Source organism: Poeciliopsis prolifica, unplaced genomic scaffold, assembly GCF_027474105.1.
Source record: "Poeciliopsis prolifica strain line A6 unplaced genomic scaffold, Auburn_PproV2 SCAFFOLD022, whole genome shotgun sequence".
Classification (NCBI taxonomy): Eukaryota; Metazoa; Chordata; class Actinopteri; order Cyprinodontiformes; family Poeciliidae; genus Poeciliopsis; species Poeciliopsis prolifica.
The window spans coordinates 4,396,152-4,417,690 of record NW_026562397.1 but is presented as its reverse complement, the minus strand read 5'-3'; the positions used below and the strand labels follow the sequence as shown (position 1 = coordinate 4,417,690).

Genomic DNA, 21,539 nt, shown 5'->3' with positions numbered 1-21,539 from the left:
CACGGGAAAACAATGCAACACTGCGGGCCGCTCATAGTACAAAAAACAATAAATAAAGACGTCATCATGTGACTTGTCTCCAGTGTTTATGTATTGACACGTTACGCAAATTGTACAGTCATCTTCAAACACGCTGCTCTCCTTTATAAGTTTCCGGTTTGGTTCGACGACGTCGCAGAGACGCCGTAAACTCCCTGGCATCTGCCTCGCGGAAAAGCGCCCGGCTCTTCTTGTCCAGTCTTTACGGTCACGTCCTCGCCGTTTCGTAAGTTTTGTACTTTTGGTCGCTTCCCGGCCGGAGCCGCTTCGACAAACCGAAGTTAGTCGTCTCAGAGCGCACGGTAAGGACACCGACATGAAGCTGCTCATTGTTGCTTTTTTTTTTTTTTTTTTTTTTTCAAGCATTCCTCAGATTTTTCGTATCTGTAAATAAACTCTCCCCTTAACGCTTTCCATCGTTATCCAATTTGTAGTTCTGGTCGTTTCGTACCCAAAAGTACCCAAATGGACGTTGATTGATGTCAATTTAAAGGCGACTTGAATCGATTTTCTCTGGTCTATTTAAAGTCTACTTTAAGACTGTGTCATTAAGTGAGTCCTCTAAGTAATATACACTAGTAAGAGTTAGTGGAAGATTATGACTCGATTGATCATTAGTCATAATGTTTAGATTTTATAACAACTTGTCTAAAAGGGATTAGAGGAAAAATATACAGTAATTGGGTGAAACACAGATAATTAAAGAAACTTCTGAACAACTAAATTGAAATCGTTTGAGATTTGAGTTTCTTTTTTATTTCATTTTGATAACTCATGAACATTACAAAGAAAATCCAACTGATGCACAATGATTTCAGTATGTAGGTTCAAAATGCTTTGTTGTACAGAATGGAAAGGGTAAAGGTCAAAGGGTAACATGGGGCCCCTGGGGTTCCATTTTATTACTCTCTCAAGTTTGGTATGACAAAAACTGAACCTTAAGTGGATAAAGTTTAATCACCAAAACAAATGAACTGACATGGGAAGAGTTAAAGCACGTAGATACGCAACGGAAGCAGGAAGTGACTCAACAGCAAAACGTGTAGGTAGCTGATGGAGGCAGAGTGCCGACCAGGCCGTCCGTCTCCAACAACACGGATGATGTTTCTACATTGGTTAGAACTGCAAACTTACACATTTACTCATCATAAACAAGTTCAAGTCAGTGAAAACCTGATGACCAATTTCCACTTCAGCTTTCCCTCTCTGGTCAGTTTTATGTCCGCATTGAAAAAAACAAACAAACTTCTCTCTTTGAGCCACTTTTCTTTTTTTTCCTCCTTCTAGCACACAGACAGATCTGTCAAATTGAGCGCCCGGGCGAACTGCGATGTCCTGACGTCAGCTCCACAGATACCCAGCCGGGCTTGCATAAGCTCCCGGCATCGGCCCCGTCTCCCTGTGTTCCTGTCTGGGCCCCGTCTTGCGGCTGACTCATCCATAACCGGCATGGAAATCGATACGACAAACACGACAACAAGTGGGCTATGTAACTGTCCTGCCTGGCCGTGCGTATGACAAGCCTCAGGGCCTCTGCCAGTGGTGTGTGTATGTGTGCATGTGTGTTGCTCTGAGCATCGTGTCACTCGGTGGTTTTGTTTAAATCAAAACTAATTTGCACTTTACACCTTTCATTTGTTAGTGTGGCACGGTTATTATTCAAAAAATAACAAATAAAACAAGGTTGGACCTTTTGCACCTCCCCCTTTTTGCATGTCACCGGCTCCCTCCAAGCCACTTTGCCTCAAGTCAGAGCATCAATACCTTGGCTCTAGACTGCTTACTGCTAAACCTGACCAGAAGTACAGTAACAGTCTACAGTCATGGCTACTGACGCCTGGCGAACCTCTGCACGGCGAGCGTGACTCTGATGAGCTGCGTGAAGCACCGAGGCTGCACACACACACACACACACACACGCAAACACACACAAATGTGTCGACGTCAGCGGTTACCACAGCCAACCCTCCTCTTCCCTCCTGCTGTCTCCATGGTAACCGTGGCATTAGATTGTTACTGTAGCAACAGCACCACTGGTAACAGTCTACAGCCATGGTCGCTAGGGGGCAATACACACACCCAAAACCAGATTATTGGCGACACGGAGGAAGAGACTGCATGTTTTAATGTCAGGGAGTCAAAGCGGGACTTATGTCATGCATTTGACAAACTGAAGCGTCTGATTGGCGGTCGGCTGGATTCAGAATGAGATTATCTTGACGTTTGAAGTGGATTCATGTGGCTGACAGCTGCTGCTGATTCCACTATTTTAACCTGGTTTTTATGAATGTGTTCAAATTCTTCCTAAAGAATTAATTCTTTCTAAATAAACCAAATTAAACCACAAGCCCCTGAGAACTGATGGGTTTTTCCTGTGTTTTAATGCATTTTTCTTTTCGGTCACGGCGTAAAATGATGTGTTGATTATTCTGGCATAGCGACGCTCGGTCGTAGTCTTTTCACTGACTTTTGTTCCTGCGAGCTCCGGCGAATTCAAGCAGGACACAAACTCTTCATGCCAAATTGAACAAAAGCGCCTGATTATAATCAGCTAAAATTTTAATACCAGTGATTGACGCAGTGATGAAAAAAAAAGCATAATAATAATAATAATAAAAAAGAAAGATTACCGTCTTTGCAATCCTTCAGCAGATATTGGCTGCAGATGATTAGAACGTCCTCATAATGTGTGGAAGAGTGAACTTTAGCATTAAAGTTCATGCCGTTTGAAGTTAAACAGATGAGGAAGTGTTGAGAAAAAGTCCATTAATTATTGAATAATGTTCGACTCTGTGCTAGAATGTTTTATTTATTGTCTAGACGTACTTTGAAACAAAAAAAAAAAAAAAAAACAGAAGCAAATTCTCTTAGATGTTCTATCAGTGAATGAGGTTGAAAAGTTCCTTTATGAAAATCAAGTAACAAAAATGTCTGAAAATGTCTAAATACGATTGAAGCCGTCTGGTTTTTAAGGGGATTGTTCTGATAGTAACTTTAAAACAATTGCTGTCTGACCTTGTGTGTGTGTGTGTGTGTGTGTGCGTGTGTGTGTGTGTGTGTGAGAGAGAGAAAAAGGATTTTTCTACAGGAAGAAGTGTTACATTTTATTTGTCTGAACGGTAAAGAAGTCACCATCATGAACATGGATAAGTTTACATTTGTACTAAATGCTGATTTTCTTGCACAATAAAAAAAAATGATGCATAACAAAACAGGATGGAAGATTTTTTCCAAAAAGTTTTTGAGGTGTTTATTTTTTTTTTTCCTTTGAAAGAACAAAGGTGAAACATCAACATCATGAAGATGTGGCATTTTTTATGAAAATAATTGTCAGATAAAACAGTCTGATTATGTCATCTGTTATCTACCAAATCCTGTTTGTGTCTTTCTGGAGTTACTTTATGGTTATTAATTTTGGATCAAGTACTTTTTTTTTTTTTGCTTTTGGCTTAAAGATTCCCCTTTAAGTAAAAAAAAAAAATCCATCCAATCCTAAACAGCATCCGGTATGTGGCTAATAGAAACTTTGGTTAGCAGCTCAGCCATTTAACAATTTAGTATTTTCTATGAAAAAGAACTGAAGTGATCTTTTTCATAACTGAGCTGATGTGAAAAAGTAGTTTAGTTTAAAATCCTTTCATGCCCCAAGGATTTAAACTCCCCGAAAATAATTTTACATGCACATTTCCTATTTACTGGAAATCAGAGACTGAAAAACAGAAGTCAGTCTCTGAATAATAAGCAAAAACAAACTTAAAATATGATATAAATATCACACTGATTGACGGTAAGGTAATCTCAGTGCATGCAAACGTCTGAAAAAGAAAAAGTTTTATTGAAAATTTCTACCTGAGTAAAGCAATAAAGAAAGACATAAAATATTACAAGAATAAAGTCATTCTCGTAGGACTACGACTTTATTCTCGTAATTTTATTTTTTAAAAATACTAATACTCCATCGTATTTCTGGTCCTCATCAAACAAAATACATTTAGAAATTGTAAGAAAGCTAATTCAGGGAACGATTAGTATGATCTAAAGTCAGAGAATGAGAAAGGAAAAGGTTTTGTACGCTTTATGTAGAATCTGGTTTCTAAGGTTTCAACATTTCTCCTGCAGCTCCACAGGTCAAACAGCAGCACTGTGGAGTAAGTCAGTTGAAAAAGATGCCGACGTCTGTGAGGCTGGTGTTCTGGTGGCACTTTGGCCGGATAATCTGGGACAGGCTGACCTCCTACGCAGAATTAGTCATCTCTTTACAACACTTCTTTTTTTTTCTTCTTCTTCTTTTCACTAATGACTTATTCAACCTTCTAGCAACCTTCCGCCCCACTGCTGCTTGGCCGTCCAGGCTTTATCTTCTTGTTCTTCTCTCCTACACACACACACACACAAACACACACACACAGTTAGCAGCCTCTACTCATGATTATTGGTCGAATCTTCACTTGGAGGCTGTAGTTTGTTCAAAGTGGCAAATGTTAAAGAACTAGATTGCTTTGCAATAAACGTAACAGGCTGTTTGGTTAAACAACTACAGCTCAGTTCATCTTTGAACAGATTTGTTTTTTCCAGCTTGTTCTGCACAGAAAAAAAGGCGCCTGCAGTGGATGTGTGTTATACTCTCCAGAAAATTGTCTCGGAAATGCACAAATCACAGAAAGAAAACGCAGCGACTTCTCTTACTGCAGCTCTTCATCCGAAATTGAAATTGCACCTGCTGAGCCGCGTCAGACCTCCACTATCACAGCGAACAGAGGTTCTCTGCTGTGAGACAAACATGTGGGGCTTTTCTTTTCTCCTTCACGTTTTTCTCTAGGCTCCTCAGCCTCGCGCGGCGTTCTGACAGACGAGAGAACAAACCGCTTTAAACAAATCGCTTTCTGGAATCCAGAAAATGTCAGCCGCAAAAAAGGAAAGAAATCGAAGAAAATACATGAGAAAAACGGCGTCTAAGGACAAGGTTGAAAGAAGACGCTTTATTTATTTATTATATATAATGTCTGTTCATCCGTTAATATATCTGTATGTATGTGAGAGTTTTTTTTAGAGTTGAAAAAAAGAGACAAAAACTTCAACCTGTCTTGATGAATGAGTGTTAATTGCTGATTCATTTCGTATTTTCAGTACAAGGATGCCACACAATTCCATTTTAAAAAAAAGTACTGCATAAACAAATGATCTCAAACAAAAGGCTGGTATTTTGCAATTACTTCTCAACAGGGTTAAAATCACGCCGCCTGACATGCAGAGGGTTGCTGACCACCTGGGGTCAGCGAGAGCCGGCGGTGACTCAGCTGTTCCTGAGTCACAGACACAAACAACTAAACGCATCGGGAGAGACGGCGTGGTTTTCCCTCCTATAGGTAAGAGAGTCATGTGAAGGCAAGCCACGTAAAATGTATGTAGGTGCTAATTATGAATTTATATAAATATGGGTTCATTTCCATCAACTGCTTTTGTCCTGGGAATGAACTGAATTGCCATTTTGTTTCAGACTGTCAATCATTCAGAACCACACAGTCAAGGTGAATTTGTGGCCTGCCGTTTTAAAACACCTGCGACTTTTTTTTCTTTTCTTTCTTTTTACTCCATATCAAAACTGACAAACTCTCAAGAGTTGAAAAGAGTGAATTGACAGGTCTAAGTTGTGAAACGGTGACGTTCGGAGTCGAGTTCCTGCGCTGTGCGGGAGCAGGGAAACAAGTAAGCGATGAAAACCCACCATGTCAGAGAACGTTCACTTTGCCTGGTCTCTCCAGAGAGAAGTCTGCAGGCAAACAGCGACACTCAGTGGTCGTTCAATAACTGACACGACGAGATGTTCAGATGGCACATGGATTACAGCGACGTGGGAAGGGAACTCGAGTGAGAAAAGATAAATGACATAATGTCCTGAAGGAAAACGTTACATAACACTTTCCGTATCTTCATCATCCATGTTCCAGTTGTTGGAGCTGGTGATTGCAAGGCATATATTTATGAATGTTATGCAGTACATAAACCCTGGGTCGGAGTTGCAAAGGTTACACTTTCTAATTATTAGTTTTTTGTGACGTCTGAATGTGCAAAGTTGGTAGAGGAAAAGAAAAATAACCTGCAAATAATACACGAGAAATTTTGATACACAATTGATAAGACGTTGGTATTTCAATCATTAAAAGTCGACCACAGAACAACATTGACTTAAAGACAAGTTTTGAACATTGGTGAATTGACTAGACGTGGATGATTGATGTTTGATCCACCATCAGTGATCGGCCTTAGCAGAAAAAAAAATCAACCTTTCTGATCATAATTTAACGCTGAATTAACTTCTTTAGCTATTCGCATTGTTAGCTGATTGATAAGCTCAATCAACTTTAGATCAACTCATTAACTGATAAATTGGATCCCTAATAAAAGGTTTTCAAACTGCTTTACAGTACAGTGTGAAATGACGGGTTGAACATGATCCTAAAACAAAGTCTCAGTGCTCTGAAAGAAGTTCAAAGCCTGGAATATTGCTTTATGAACCAAACTCTAGGTTAGACAGCTTTATCCCGAATCAGCAGGGTATGTTCCTCGTCTTTCATGATGCCGTTTGTTCTCTAATAAACGTCTGAGGTCTTCACAGCACAGCTGGATCAAACTAGACCGACGGGACACTTTTACAGCTAGAAGTCTGGATTCTTTGAAGTAAATCTTATGCATTTTATGCAGATAAACTTTATCAGTTTTATATTTGTAATAACTTTTAAGACAAAATGTGAAGAAGCTCAAGGGCAATAGCTAATTTTGTAACTAAAGATGTGCAAAACATATTAAATCTGATATTTATAAGGTGTCACATTATGAAACAACGCGAGGAACAGATACATCCAACAATTACATTCTGGCAGATTTTCACTCTTGCTGTTTAATATCGCTGAGGGCCGAGGGAAATGAAAAACTAATAACTGTAAACTGTTTGTTTCAATTCCTTTGCTCGTGAACAAATCCACGTTAAAAATGTGGCTATAAGCAGCTAGAAGTTGTACAAATTCCAAACTATTATAAAAGTAAAATTAGCAAAATTGACCTTTAAATGACACTTTTGTTTCACAAAAGCTGTATTTAGAAATCAGTTTATATTTTATTGATTTCAACTTCAGATTAAAAGCAGTGCACTTTATATGGGGTAGGAAAAGAGGATTTATATATAAAAATAAAAACCCTCACTTCTTTTTCCTGACAGGATATGCTAAAAAATAAATAAAACATCAGCTAAGAGACAGAAAAAAAAATAAGAGCACGAGAGAGAGCACACTCTGCTGGTCAATAATTTATTCCTGACCCCTCCACTGAGGATCACAGAGTCTGCGATGGGGAGTACAAAGCGCTTTAAAATATCCGCCACTAGTGGTGGGGGATGTGCATCACGAGAAATATTGATAACTGGCGGGAGAACTGCATCACGCCGACTTCTTGTTGCCGAGGAGAACAGATGATGAATCTGACAAGAGAAGCCTGCTAGTAGCTGCAGCCGCATGAGCCCCAAAAGACAACTCTATACACCTGAGACAGGAGCCAGTGATGTGAGGGAAGTTTCACAACTTCTTCCTCTGAGGCCGCAGCCGGCTACTGTCAATCACTTACTGCTGCAGCGAAAACAGCAATATAGTGGGGCTGTTTTATTTTTTTTTCATTTTCTTCTTTTTTTAATTTATTTATCGACAGGGTCCAACATCAATAAATAATGAGGATGGAGAGCAGTCGTGACTAGCTCTGGCTCACATCCAGGAACTTCGCAAACATGTGCGCTGCGTTTGAGAACGACCTCACCGGGTTCAATTTCTGATTTATTGTGCTGGAAACGGGCGTGGGCAAAGTGAGCCAGACAACGTTGATATTTTTCTGCCCTCAGAAGTGCCTCCCCACCCAAAAAAAAAACAAACAAAAAGAAAACAAACAAAAAAAAACATCTGAGTGGCTTGGGAAATGTCAGGAAAATTACAGCACTTTACGATAAAGCGGGCCGCGTTTGACTGAAGACGCCCACGTCGACAGACTTCTATTCCATATGGCGCCGCTCAAGGTCGGCTCCCGGTTCTTTCTCTCCGTCACAAATGTCTGTGCTGAAGAAAAGGTGAGGAGGGGAAGTGGAGGGTGCAATGCAGGTAGATTTAAAGCTAATAAAGACCTCCATTATGAGAAAGAACCCCTCAAATGAAAAAAAAGGCATAAATGTGAGTTTGTTTGATCTGCTGGGATGTGATTAGGGATTAGATCTTGCTGCTAATCCTGCTAATGAGGACAAAAACTCTTCTCTCTTTGCTTCTCATCAGGTCCACTCCACCTCCCCGTCCTCTCCTCCCTCCCCTCTGACCTCTTTCTCTCTGTAGAAAGAGGCAGGCATGAGATGAATCACTGACAGCCGCGCTCACGAGGCTGTCGTTCCCTCTTCACATCCGCAGGGGGCGCCCCGACTCCGCTCGCACGTCTTGGTGGGAAGGGCTGGCTCCGTGCCTTGTTTCTGCAGGCAGGTGGTGGGACAGCATTAACACTTGGAACAGTGACAGTACCTACCTCAGACAGATTAGTGGGAATATCAGGCTTTATGGCTACTGTGGGGTAGACTAACAGAGCTGCGTTCCAATTGAATTTTAACAGCGGAAAAACGCAAAAACTGCATGAAGGTCAAGGTTAAAACCACACCTTTAGGGGTTGCTTTCTCCTGCTGGTGTTGTGCCGCTGCTGGGCCACTGGGTGTCAGTGTGGCAACATCAAATTTAGCCCCAGCATCCATCTTTACCCTCCTTTTTGTTTATTTTATTTTATTCTCTTCCCCCTGTTATCTCCGAGCCGTGCTCACCTGGGCGTGTCTCCGAGCGGGCCGAGCCGGCTGGTTTTCAGGGTGGTTGGGCGCCCATGGCCCCAAGCTCTGATTGGAATAGAAGTCCATCGGATACACTTCCTCCCAGCCTACTTCCTGCAGAGCAACAGCCGCCTGAGGAGAAGAAGGAGCAAAATAAAACCCTCAAAGAAGCGTCCTCAGTCTCTCGTTTCCAGCCACACTTTGCAGAACAATGAGAAGATGCCACAGACTGAGCAGGACAGGTAGTGTTGATATTAAGCTTGGGTAACACGTAGAGTTGTTATCTCCACGCAGCTGCACTGTGTGACATCACAGCTGTTAGAGGAGAACAATCGCACAAGCAGGACTGCAACGCGACACGCTGGAAGTGCAGACCCGCTCCATATGGACAAGAAGTGATAGTGAATATTGATTATGAATGCAGGAAAGAGCAGCTGAGAGGCTGAACACATGAATAAACATGCAGAACACACAGTTTAATGTGCCACTCGTTACTTCATCCAAATTGATTGCGGTGAGTTGTGTAAAAGGCATTCACTGCGTTTTTCTGAGAATCCAATCAACGCAAATGGGATGGACTTGGTTTGGATGAGTCATAATGACATGAATTATTGTTATTGTGAAGTTTTTGGTTTATTTTTTTTTACAAGTACAAATGTTAAAAAACGTGGCTTCCCCTTGTAATCAGCTCCTCAGAGTTGATACTTTATAGAACTAAAAGATTAAAACTTTTAAGTTTTTTTAGGGTTTGTCTTTGCCAGATTTGCACATGTAGCAGGGATGCAAACAAATAATCGAATTACGATTTAACTGTCAATGAACGGTTTACCAGATTAAAATTAGTTCTATTTGATTAAACAATGATGTCTGTTTATATCAGGAGTTTACAACCTGCAGCTCGGGAGCCACAGTTGGCTCTTTGGACCTTCCACCTCGGCTCTTATTAACTTTGGCTAAAAATTATGAAGAACTAACTGATGTTTTTGTTTATATAGCATATGGAGGGTCTTTTTATTTCTTTTTCCCTACAATATTTGCATAGCATTTGTTGAGAGAAAGGCACAAAAGGTACCAGTAATATGTTGAAAATGATGTGGAATGTGTGGGCTTTTTATTTTCAACATCACTTTCCACCCCACGGAAAAAAATAAAATTAATCCTTGTTTCGTAGGGGTTTAGTCACTTGATGAATTTGTGTTGCTAAACTGCATGCACTACTTGCATGTAACCATATTTTCAAATTCATTAATATTTACTGACTGAACAAACAGAAGAGGAAACAGAAAACCTAACAATCCTGACAGTTTCGGGGCGTTTGAAACATCATTGATTGGAATTAATTGTGGCAGTGATAAATGAATATTATGATGAGAAATTTATCTCAATAAGTGATAAATGGTACAATGAATAGCAGATCTGCTACTTGTTGTTGGTTTATCACATACATTTAGCTATCAAGTATCTGTTAAGACTTCCTGCTATCTTAAGAGACCAGGTTTTTTTGGTGTGGTTTCTGGAACTGACGGTCTGACGGGATAACTCCTGACCCCCGGTTTCCCTGCTGTCCAACTCTGACATTCACCAGACTGAGACCACACAAGTGTTACGGTACATGAACAGTGTTTTGACACTTTGGCTTACGGATAATCTATGTGTGGACACAGACTAAATATCTAAAAATATAGTTTTCAAAGTAATACAATCTTCTTTGTAGTTAAACATATTCTATCAATTTGCCCCACCTGTAAAAATCTAGTAAACATAAACCAAAATAGATGCAGAGTTTAAAAAATAAAATAGGAGTCTTGAAAGATGATTCTGTTAGCAGAACAAATGTGACAAATATCAGCATTCCCTTCATTTCCTTCTTCACCTTTCCTCTCCCTCTGCACCAACAGTCCTTCATTTACTCCACCTGATAGCCGCTGGTCTCCTTCTCTTCCCTCTTTCACACCGAGATCTTCCTCTCTGTTGAAGCTAGCATCTCTCACTAATCCCTGCTCTGACAGGAGAGCCAAGTGTGTATTATTGACTATAAATATAACATGAGAAGCACTGAAAAATAAATGCTGTGTAGTCCCCCTCCCACCACCACTCACCCTTCGCCGTGCTCCCTGCACCCTCCCCGACTCATTCCTCTTCATCTTCATCCTAAACGCCACAGCGTCAGTCTCATAACCATGAGATGAGGCTGAGTTGAGTCTCATCACAACCGTTTAGATACAAATAATTTTAAAGCGCAGACAAACGGCTGCCAGGGAGAGCGACGGCCGAAAGAATACAAAGGGAATTTAAGGAAAGAGATTAGCGCTTAGCTCATTACAACAGGGGCGAGTTTCAGATTTTCTTGTGCACAATTATAAAGCGGAGGAGAAAAAAACCCACCCAAAACAATCCCTTTTTTTTTTTTTAAATGGAAATGCTATTCTCATTCTAGACGGCTTTGCTCTCAAGTGGAAGTGCTTCAAGGAGGTGCATAGTTGCAATTAAACAGAAGCTATTTCTATTCAAGAGAGCAATTTCCCCTACAGTAATTTCGCAAAGAAATCAGTGGCCCATCCAGGAGAGAAATCCTGGTACAAAGTGGTAGTTAGACGCTAACAATGCCAAAAAAACTCCACAAAAGTGTGGTCATTTGCTTGTTTGGCAGCTGCAGCAAACTGATCCTCTCTTCGATGTCCGATTGTTCTCTCTTCCTCCTATTTTTCTTCTAGTTCTTCAAAAAAAAAAAAAAAAATCAAAGACAGCTGCATGAGGGGTGGGACTGTTTATCCAACAGGGGGGGCTGGTCCTCTACTCGTAGAGTTTTCACATGTCGTGCTTCATGGTGTGGCGAGGATGGAGTGAGAGTGACACTCCATCTCGAGCATCAACAGCCCTTGTTGAGAGCCACATAAATTCACTGCCCTTTTAGACTCGCCACTGTAACTTGTCTCCTGTACTTTGATAAAAAGCCTCAAGATGCCAATCTGTGAAAAGGCTCTGTGTGCTTTTAGGAATGCCTGCGTGTGTGTGGGTTTTTTTTGGGGGGATGTGGGGGAAACAGTGACTGGCAGAAAGAAGTTTACCTCATACGGAGACAGCAGGGGTTTGGAGAAAGCTGTTCCCCAGTCGATGGAGAGGCGTGGGCAGGCGATCTGGACCCACCTGTAGCAATACAACAACAGTACAGAAAAGGCAGATCAGTGAGCATTCATGAGTGCAACAGGGTAAACATTTGATTTGTTGAGTTATGAAAGCAAACAAAAACATGTTTGTAGCTGCAGTGTGAAATTTTATAAAGAATGTTTCTTACATATTTGTTAAAATTGTCACCATGTTGTGACAGCATGTTTTGAGACAGATAATCTGTGAAAAGACTGAGCTCCTCCATCAAAGAACCACCAATCAGAACCAAGAGGAGGGTCTTTCCGCTGTCAATCATCCTCATGTACATTGTACTAACGGTGGAGAAGCAACTTATTTTTACAGAAAACCAATTTATCTTCCATCAATGGTGCCTATAGTAACAAACATTAGCATTCACAAGAGGCTATGCTAACAGTAGCGTCTCAGAGAATAAGGGGTTGAAGAAGATCTGATTATTTCCTGGAAGGAGCTTGCTTATTACTTTCCACAAATGATGCAGTCTTTGAGAATTAACCAGGTCAGGAACTTTGTATATCTTTGATTTTATAGATAGTGAGTTCGTGTGATATTTGAAGTTAGCATTATTAAAGGGACAGTATCATCTAAAGTCTGCAGAAGACATTTTCATAACACCCAAAGGTAACAGTTACTTGGTTGTGCTGCAAAATGGAACTATGTGCCTAGAAAATACATACATCCCTTTAATTAGTTTTTCTTTTCGCATATGTGACACTGCAGCTATAAACATGTATTCTGTCTTTGTTCTTTTTTTATGTCTATGTGGACCAAGAGTCTGTTGAAATAAAGCAATCAATCACTCTTATGACTCCGTTTTTGTGGTATTGTTAGTGATTTACTTGTACATGTACAAGTGTTATCTATGCCTCGGCACAGTAACTCAGATATGGTCAAACGTGAAGCTGTGATGAAACGTGAGACAGAAAGTTGCGATTAGAAAGGCAGGGCGCATCTGCAAGTGCACGCTGCATGAGAATTTGTGATGTAGAGGGGAAAGCCTCCCTCCACCTGAAAACCAGCATCTGTTGGTGCTGATGTGTAGCACTTCCTAAGATGGCTGGACCAAAATAAGCAACAACGAGAAGGTAAAGAAAGCATGCAGAGGTCTAGTCCTGACCGGCTGCGGGAGGCATCAACATAAAAACAAAACAAAACAGAAGAAAAAAAAAGGGGATATCATGGGTGAATAGAGAGGAGGAGGGAAAAAATGCTGCGAAAGAAAAGAGGGAGAGGTTAGGTGAGTGTGAATAAAAAAGCTACAAGAGCTGGTCTCCACGGAGGTAGCCTACATAGCTCACAGACAGGGTGGTGGGGCTGTTTCAGAGAGATGGGGAGGGGGTAGGCAAAAAAAAAAGCAAAAGAGAGAAGGAGAGACATGAGGAGGAGAGAGATATGCAGTGATAGAAGAAAGACCAAAACAGGAGGAGTGGTCAAAGAGGCAAAGACAAGAAGGAGCGAGAGACGTGGTGGGAAAAAAAAGGGAGGGAGAAGATTGTCAGGGAGGAAAGTGTTTACTCTGGAAAATGCATGAGAGGAAGGAGGAGGAGAGTGTGGATGTAAACAGCTGCAGGGAGGAGTGAACAATGGGGAAAATGAAGACGGAAAGCAGCTGGGGGTATAAGGGTTAAGTTTCACAGATCAATGCTATCCACAGCTCCATCTCTGCCGAGGCAGCATGTCTTACTTTGTCCCTAATCCTTATCACACAGCTCCGCAGGAGATACGAGCAAATATGGATTTACCTGCTGCACCGGAGAAGGAAAAAAAGCAAAAACAACCAAAAACTCTACATGTAGGTTAATTTCAACTACAACATACCAGCCTGAGAGATGGGAGAAAAAGGATTCAAGGCAACGAAAAGAAAAATAAATATAGAATTTGCTCATGTGAACCTTACTGCGGTAAATCCCAGCCTCTTTTGTTCGTTCCTTGTTTTTCCAACTTTCACAGTTTCTCAGCTGCAGAGCAGACTGCGCCACACTCAGGCTCAGCCTTCCTTCTCGGAAATATTTCTACACCTCCTAGGCAAAATGTGATTTTCAAATTATGTAGATTCTTCTCTCCCCAAAAATTTGTATTCGTCTTTCTAATTCCGAAGTCGACCGAGTCAGAGACGAATGCACCAAATATCAGCCTCTTAACACATGGGTCTGCTGACTTTAGGCCAAGAGTGAAATGGAAAGCACAACCTTTAAGTCCAGTAGCTGCTCTAGTTACATCCCTGTGAATGTTGTAAATCCGGTGACTCAGGTGCATAAGAGAAAAAATGTCAGATTGTATGTAAATTGTTGTTTACTCTCCAAAAACACAAGTTTTTTTTTTTTTTCTGGTTTCTAGTGCAAATATAATAACACAATTGAAATACAACAAAACTAACTTACAAGTAAGTTATATAAAAGCACTAGTTTTAAGTCAATAATTCCTTTGTACTAGTTTCACTATAGATTGTCTCACTTTCAAAGTGACACAATGTTTTGTTATAAATTAAATAATCTGCAAGAGGAACAACTACGTTCAATATTAAGGAATTATTTACCTGAAACAAGTTCCTACATCTTGCTAGTAAAAAGGTTACTTATGAGTTTTTTTTTTGTCATATTTCAAGTGTATCGAGATATTTGCACTTACAGTAGACCAAAATTACTTGGTATGTTTTCGTGCTTTTGAAGCATAAGCATATTTTTCCTTCATTTACATTCATTCTTTTGCCCATTATTATTTGCACCTCATTTAATAATTCTAAATTGCTTCTTCTCGATATGAGTAAAAATGGTGTTATATTTCTAATAAAAGTGACAGATACATTCTCTTGTACAGAAATTCGTACTATCTTGATATTATGTCTGACAATGCAACATCAATCTGTTTCACCAGAACCTTTGATTAAGGTCAACAACAACTAGTAAATATTTGTTAAGTGGGTTAGCAAATGACACGTTTCAACTAGTTAACTAAAAATGTCATAAATCAATCAATCAATCAATCAATCAATCAATCAATCAATCCAGAGACTAAATGTTTCCCTGCACTTTCCAATGCGAACTAGCTTACATGGCAATTCAGGTTTGCCATGTAATTAGCATCAAATGTCTTTCCCTGGTGAGGAAATCCATCCCCAAAGTATTATCTTGCTTTATTGTGTTTTATTGTGATGATAGTTTGTTCAAGGTCATGTGTCGTTTCTGTTTTTCAAAACATACAAGGTTGTGCATGAAGGCCACATTTTATCTTAGTCTTCCACATAAAATAAATTTTTGGCTTTAACATAATAAGCTGTGAAAAAGCTGAAGGCGTGTAAAGATTTTTGAAAGGCATTAAAGTCATGGATCGGTTTTATTTTAAAATAAATTCCTGTATTTTATAAATTGCTCATCAGATCGTCAGATATCAGTATCCAAAGGCAAAGCTTTTATCTGCAGGCAATCAATAAGTTCTTTAAGTTGAAAAAAAGCTACTCTCTTGTGACACTATTACAGTCTTTGTAAAGATTCCTTTGCACCATTTTCTATAATTTTTCTCGTAGATTTTTATATTACAAAAGTTCTCCCGGATCCTGATTGTAATCTGACTTTTACAGTTCATCTTAATTTCAAAGATTCCCTCCAAATTTCATCTTGCTGAATCTAAAAATCAATTTCAGCAGACAGAAAGCAGTGATACCAGATACAGCCACACCTAATGTCTGAATATCTATAATGAGCAAAGAGTAACGTTTTTATCAATCAGGTTTTTCTGTTTCTATACAGAAACAGGAAAAGGTTTGAGCACAGGCAGGCAGCTTTGATTTGTTGAAACAAAGGGAAGGTATGCAGCTTTCCTTGGCATCAAGCAGGATGGTGGGATGGCTTTTGAGAGGCAGCACATTCAGACTCTGTATCAAAGTAAATGAGATGTGAAGACTGCAGATTCCAATTCCCTGCTAAATAAAACATTCTGTCATTTAAATTTTATCTAAAATGTTTGATCTAAATTCAGTTTAATTCAATTCAGTTTTTCTATATAGCACCAATTCACAACAACATCATAAGGAACTTTGCCAAAAAAAAAAAAAAAAAAAAACAAAATAAGAAAAAAACCAAAAACTCTTGATTTAATCAAATCAGACAGATTCCAAGTCACTTACATACAACCTAACTTTATCTAGTTGATTCACTATTTTTCTGTGCAGTTCAGAGGAGAGGAACATTAATGTTCCAAATCACAAGATTATCATTACAGGTTTTGTTTTGTTATTATGCCTAATTATCAGCCACTAGGTGCCCCTCGCTCAGTGTGTTATGCGCATGGGCGAAGCGACAGCACTGGACAACTTACAGGTATGTGTTGTTAATGAACTGAACTCTGACGGAGTCAGACAACAACAGGATTTTGGACCCTGACCCAAAACCAGGCATGTCGTCCAGAAACAAAAGAACATAAACTTCCTGAATACCAACAAGCCTCAAAACGAGTGGAAGAGAGAGTTTCGGCAAATGTATTAACCGTTGTTGCAAATTAAGGCACTTGCAAACAAAAGTAAAGAGAACAAATAATTTTGCACAATTCATTTTTGTCAAGAGTCCAAAGAGTAAAATAAAATAGCCATGATTTATCATTAGCACTTCAAACACAATATCATGTCATTATTTATCATTTTCTTGGGTCACTTCCTGAGAACCTTCTGAAAACAATCCATTCAAAAGTGGATGCTGGTGCACGGGGTGGTAATGTGCAAAGACTTCTGAATAGGTGTGATTGACTTACAAATGTAGAGTCTGAGATTAAAGTAAGACAAAAAGCATTAATGAGTAGACAGAAGCCTGCTTTTAAGGAGCAGGAAGTGGAATGAAAAAGAAGGACCAGAGGTTTTCAGAAAGAAAGATTTAGTAAAACAGTGATGCTGATCAATGTGTTGGTACTGGAGAAATGGTCTCCGTATTTTCCTCAGCTCCAAATGAATCTCATAAAATCAGAATATTGCTGAATGGAAATGCAGTTTTCATGTTTACAACAGGATGTGGCACCTAATCACTGCCGACAGTATCAATTTGTGATTTATTTACCATAGTATTACTAGCTGTGTTTCCATTGACCTTAAAATTGTGCCAACCTAAAATACAAAAATGAATTTGCTTAATCAAAACACCAATTTCAAAAAAAAAATTGTTTTCCATGAAACGTTTTTGAGCTAGGATGAGGTTGTTTTTTGGCTGTATTGAAATTAGCGCATTTTGCAAAATGTTTTTGCATCAGATAAGTCATGTGATGAACAGCTGGATGTTGCTATTGAAAGAAATGATCGAGAAGACGACAGGCATGTTTTTAATGACAAACTTATTGACATAATTGTAATTGAGTTTCTTATTTGTGTAAATTGTGTGTTTATGTTTTTATTTTATTTTTGTTGCCAAACAAGGTTTTGTACACAATTGTAATGTCAACAAAGCTTCTTTGATTGATTGGCTTGCAAAGTGCAATAAAATACAACACAATAAAAAGTCTTTGGGGTATTGTCAAGAAACACCAGATCTAACAGATGAGCTGTTGTATGCTGCTAAAGCCAGTAAGTGCAGCAGATTTACAAACACAAGAATTTAATAACTAAAACAAATTTACTTTTCGGCAACATTCTAATTTGGTGAGACGGTAGGAAAACGTTGCAGTCAAGAGCTATGAAACAAGGAGATGCCAGTACTGAATGAAGCATGAGAAGGAAAGAAAAGGCCAGCATTTAGTCTCAAATGAGGCGCCATCATTTTACCACGAGAAAGTCAGTTGACATCAAGAATCTGTGATTATGACTTTTATTTACTCCGAAGAATGCGCTGACTTCGACAAAAAGTGGAACCTTTCAAACATAAAGACGCATGCCGCGATTAGAGGAGCGGGATTCAGGACCGGTGAGCCCCCACGCTGGGACGTATAAAAGCTAAAACCATGTGACATTTTCTGCGGCTATGCAATATGAGCTCCAGCTTGGCCATGCTGCATTACCTGCTGTGGACCATTACGCCCCAACATTAGGGGGAGGAACCTCCACCTGCACGCTCCCACTTCGTTCCGACTCTCGGCTTCGAACCGCTGAAAGCATTAAAAGCTAACCCCTCAGAACCGCGGAGAAATAGTTCTCACCTTTAATGCCAGGGCATAATTGAAATAAAACAATCAATTTCGTTTAAATGTGGCCCAAAATTTAATTTTAAATAGAGAGATAAGAAGTGCACTGCATAATGTTTTGCTGACTTAGATAAGAGTGTGTGTGGTATGCAGATATGTGTACATTAGTTTAAAACCTGCTTGGGGACAGACTAATTACACACTTAAGAGCATATGCTAATGGTGCCTTTCTCAGTCCATGGAAAAGTATGTGAGTGTTTAATGACAGAGACAGCCTGGGGGTGGGCTCTGTGCAGCGCTGTGTCTGATGGTGCTAGGCAGCTGCACACACTCCATCTACCTCCCAATCTGCCCTGTCTCTCTGTGCTTCTTACGTCTGCTGCTTTGATGCAGCCTCAGCCTTGTGCCGAGTTTTGTTCGTCACTGTTACTGTAAGCTGATGGAGGATGCAGGTGTTAGTCCAGGCTAATCCGAGCAGAAAAGACACAGTTAAAAGAGAAGACCAAAAAATACTTTATTGTGGCTTCTGCAAGTGTATTGTAAGCATGGCGGGCTACCAGGCTAAAAATAGTTTGTTTTATTTACTGTTTAAAGAAGGTTAAAGAGTCTTTTTGTTGAGAAGCACAATGGCAAAATAATGTGGTCTTATTTAATAAGCTGTCTTATTTATTCATTGGATCTTTGTAACCACGGCTTGTCTTTATCGGTCAACATGCTAACAACTTCAGCTAATAAAGTGAGAAGTCATGAGTAAAAGGATGAAACATTTGGACACTTCAATTAGGTTGGAACAACAGAAGTGCAATAAATGTGTACTTATTTATTATTTAAATGTATTTTTACTTTATTATGTATTCAACCCTTTTTACTTGAATTTGGATGAGCCTTCATTGCATCAATGTGACCTAATCAGCTTTCAAATGCAGCCTTCAAATGATACAGCCTGTGTTTGTTCATCAATGCCAAAGTCTCTTTTCTAAATCTTTGCACTCCATCCTTGCCATGTAGTCTCCACTGCAATATCATGACATCAGTCTTTTTCTCCTAATGGCTTCTACACAGCTTCTTCCCAATCACACCAAAGGACCGGATCAGGCCACAGGTGGTTGCTATCCAGGGAAGACCTCCCAGTTGTCGCCTAACATCCAGCATCTGTAAATCCCTGGCTGTTTTCAACTCTCCAAAGTAGACTTTAGTGGTAACCTTAGATACCTTTAAGTTTAAAATTTTAGGCTGCCTGAGTATCAAGGCGTCAATCTTTTGCTACAATGAAGCATTAAATGTTTCTCTCAAAGGAGTTTAGGGGCCAAGCCCACCTCCTGAAAGACAGCCACACGTAACAATCCCCTCTACAGCAAACATCACACTTGATACAGTCGAGTCAGGCCTGACAAAGATTGATGAGTTTCATTCTAGGCAACATATGCTCACTGCTCTAAAGTAGGGCTGCAGAAAATCTTACAATGGTGACAATAGTGGTGAATAATGTCATCATAGGATTGGTTAAACATTGAATTAACACAAAAAGCATAGACATAATGCATAGAATGCTGTTTATTGCATGCTAAGCTGCTCTTTTCAATATCAATATTGCACACACTGTTACTGGGATGGCGAAATATTCACAATATAATGTGAAGCCTTGCATAATACATGGTAGTTTATGCAGCGTGCTTTACACAGCTTCATCTAACTTGGATTCAGCTACTTGGCCATTGAAAAACATTCCACGTTCACAATGTTATTAAGATAATCTGAGGTATACGTGAAGTTTTTAGGTATGCAGCTATAGACTATACAGACTACGCACACGGGGTAATTGCTGTCATTCCTAATTACTCTATTAAAAGATCCCACTTAGTTGGGAGGAATTTCTTGACTAGTCTTATTTTACCTTCATATGAAAACATTTATGAATGAATGACTACCATCACAGATGTGCAGTTTACCTACAAAATGTTTCCTAATATATCCTCATAATATAACATAATTTAAAAACTTTTAAAATTGACTTTTTTGAGCTTTACATTATGTTATAATATATTAATATTGATTCTTTCATGTATGCTCAGCTCTACATTACGACGTCACCAGGTGACTCTGAACCCATCCAATCACTGAATAAATGTTTAGAACAGATAAATGTGTGGATGTGCCAAAACTTTCTCCAGCTGAACAGAAACAAAACTGAAGTCATTATTTTTGAACCTAAAGAGGAACGATCTAGAGTTATAGATCTAGAGTCAATGCACAGCTTCAATCATTACAACTAAAACGTAGCGATCAGCCTGAAACCTGGGAGTAGTGATGGACTCGGACTCGAACCTTGCGAGCCACATAAAGACAGTTACAAAGTCGGCCTTTTATCACCTGAAGAACATCCCCAGGATTAGAGGACTAATGTCTCAGCCAGATCTAGAGAAACTCATCCATGTGTTTATCTTTAGTCGCATTGATTATTGTAACAGCATCTCACAGGTCTGACCAACAAATCAATCCTCCAGCTGCAGTTGATCCAGAACGCTGCTGCTCGCGTTCTCACTAAAACCAGGAAGATAGAGACATAACACCAGTTTTAAAGTCCCTCCACTGGCTCCCTGGAGCTCAAAGAATAGATTTTAAAATACTGTTGTTAGTTTACAAATCACTGAACGGTTTAGCACCACAATACATCAAAGATCTGCTGCTGTTGTATCAACCTTCCAGACCTCTCAGGTCTTCTGGTTCTGGTTCTGCTTTGCATCCCCAGAACCAGAACCAAGAGAGGAGAAGCAGCTTTCAGCATCTATGCACCAAAAATTTGGAACAAACTTCCAGAAAACTGTAAAACAGCAGAAACTCTGACTTCCTTTAAATCTCAACTAAAAACACGCCTGTTTAGAATTGTATTTGAAATGTAATATGTAACAATGTATTGTCTATTCTATGTTGCATGACTTTGTGTTCTTGTGTTTATGATGTAAAGTACTTTGAAATGTCTTGTTGCTGAAATGTGCTATACAAATAAAATTTTATGTGATTTAATTGTGCTGTAAAATTGCACTATGTGCTAGGAAACTACATAATACTGACTCTTTAAAAGTACACTAATTAGCTGGATGGTCATTTTGGCTCCATCTCAGAATCGATTTGCTTTGAATTTAGACTCAACCTAATAAAGATTCATATAATGTCTCTAATTTTGTGTATTGTTTTGTATAGCTTTTAGTTAGATGCATGTTTCAAATTTGCAAACACTGCATTTTCATTTACATTTCATGCTGCATGCCAAGGACTTGGAAAAAAAACACAGGGTGAGGCTTCATTTTGTATTCTAGACTTTTCCTTTACATCAAGGCTATACTTGCTACCGAAGCAGATCTTGTTGAAAACCTTTTTTGTCTGTAATGAGGGTTTGTTTTGGTTGGTGAATCGTGCCTGA

General features: G+C 39.5%; 1 protein-coding gene across 2 annotated transcripts in view; it reads right to left on the bottom strand.

Annotated features, from left to right (window-relative positions):
* Positions 1–3,230: 3,230 nt before the first annotated feature.
* Positions 3,231–21,539, bottom strand: part of dph1 (diphthamide biosynthesis 1) — a 73,355-nt gene continuing 55,046 nt past the window's right edge. Inside the window, exons 10-13 of one of the 2 annotated variants that reach the window (XR_008606996.1) lie at positions 11,944–12,022; positions 8,873–9,007; positions 8,387–8,533; positions 3,231–4,414 (exon numbers count right to left, since the gene is read on the bottom strand). Coding sequence is in view for 1 of the 2 variants with exons in the window: in XM_055045528.1 (XP_054901503.1) it covers positions 8,441–8,533; positions 8,873–9,007; positions 11,944–12,022 (307 nt within the window). In the remaining variant the exon portion in view is untranslated. Of the gene's footprint in view, positions 4,415–7,327; positions 8,534–8,872; positions 9,008–11,943; positions 12,023–21,539 lie in introns of those variants that run through there. The other variant, XM_055045528.1, reaches the window with a different exon arrangement.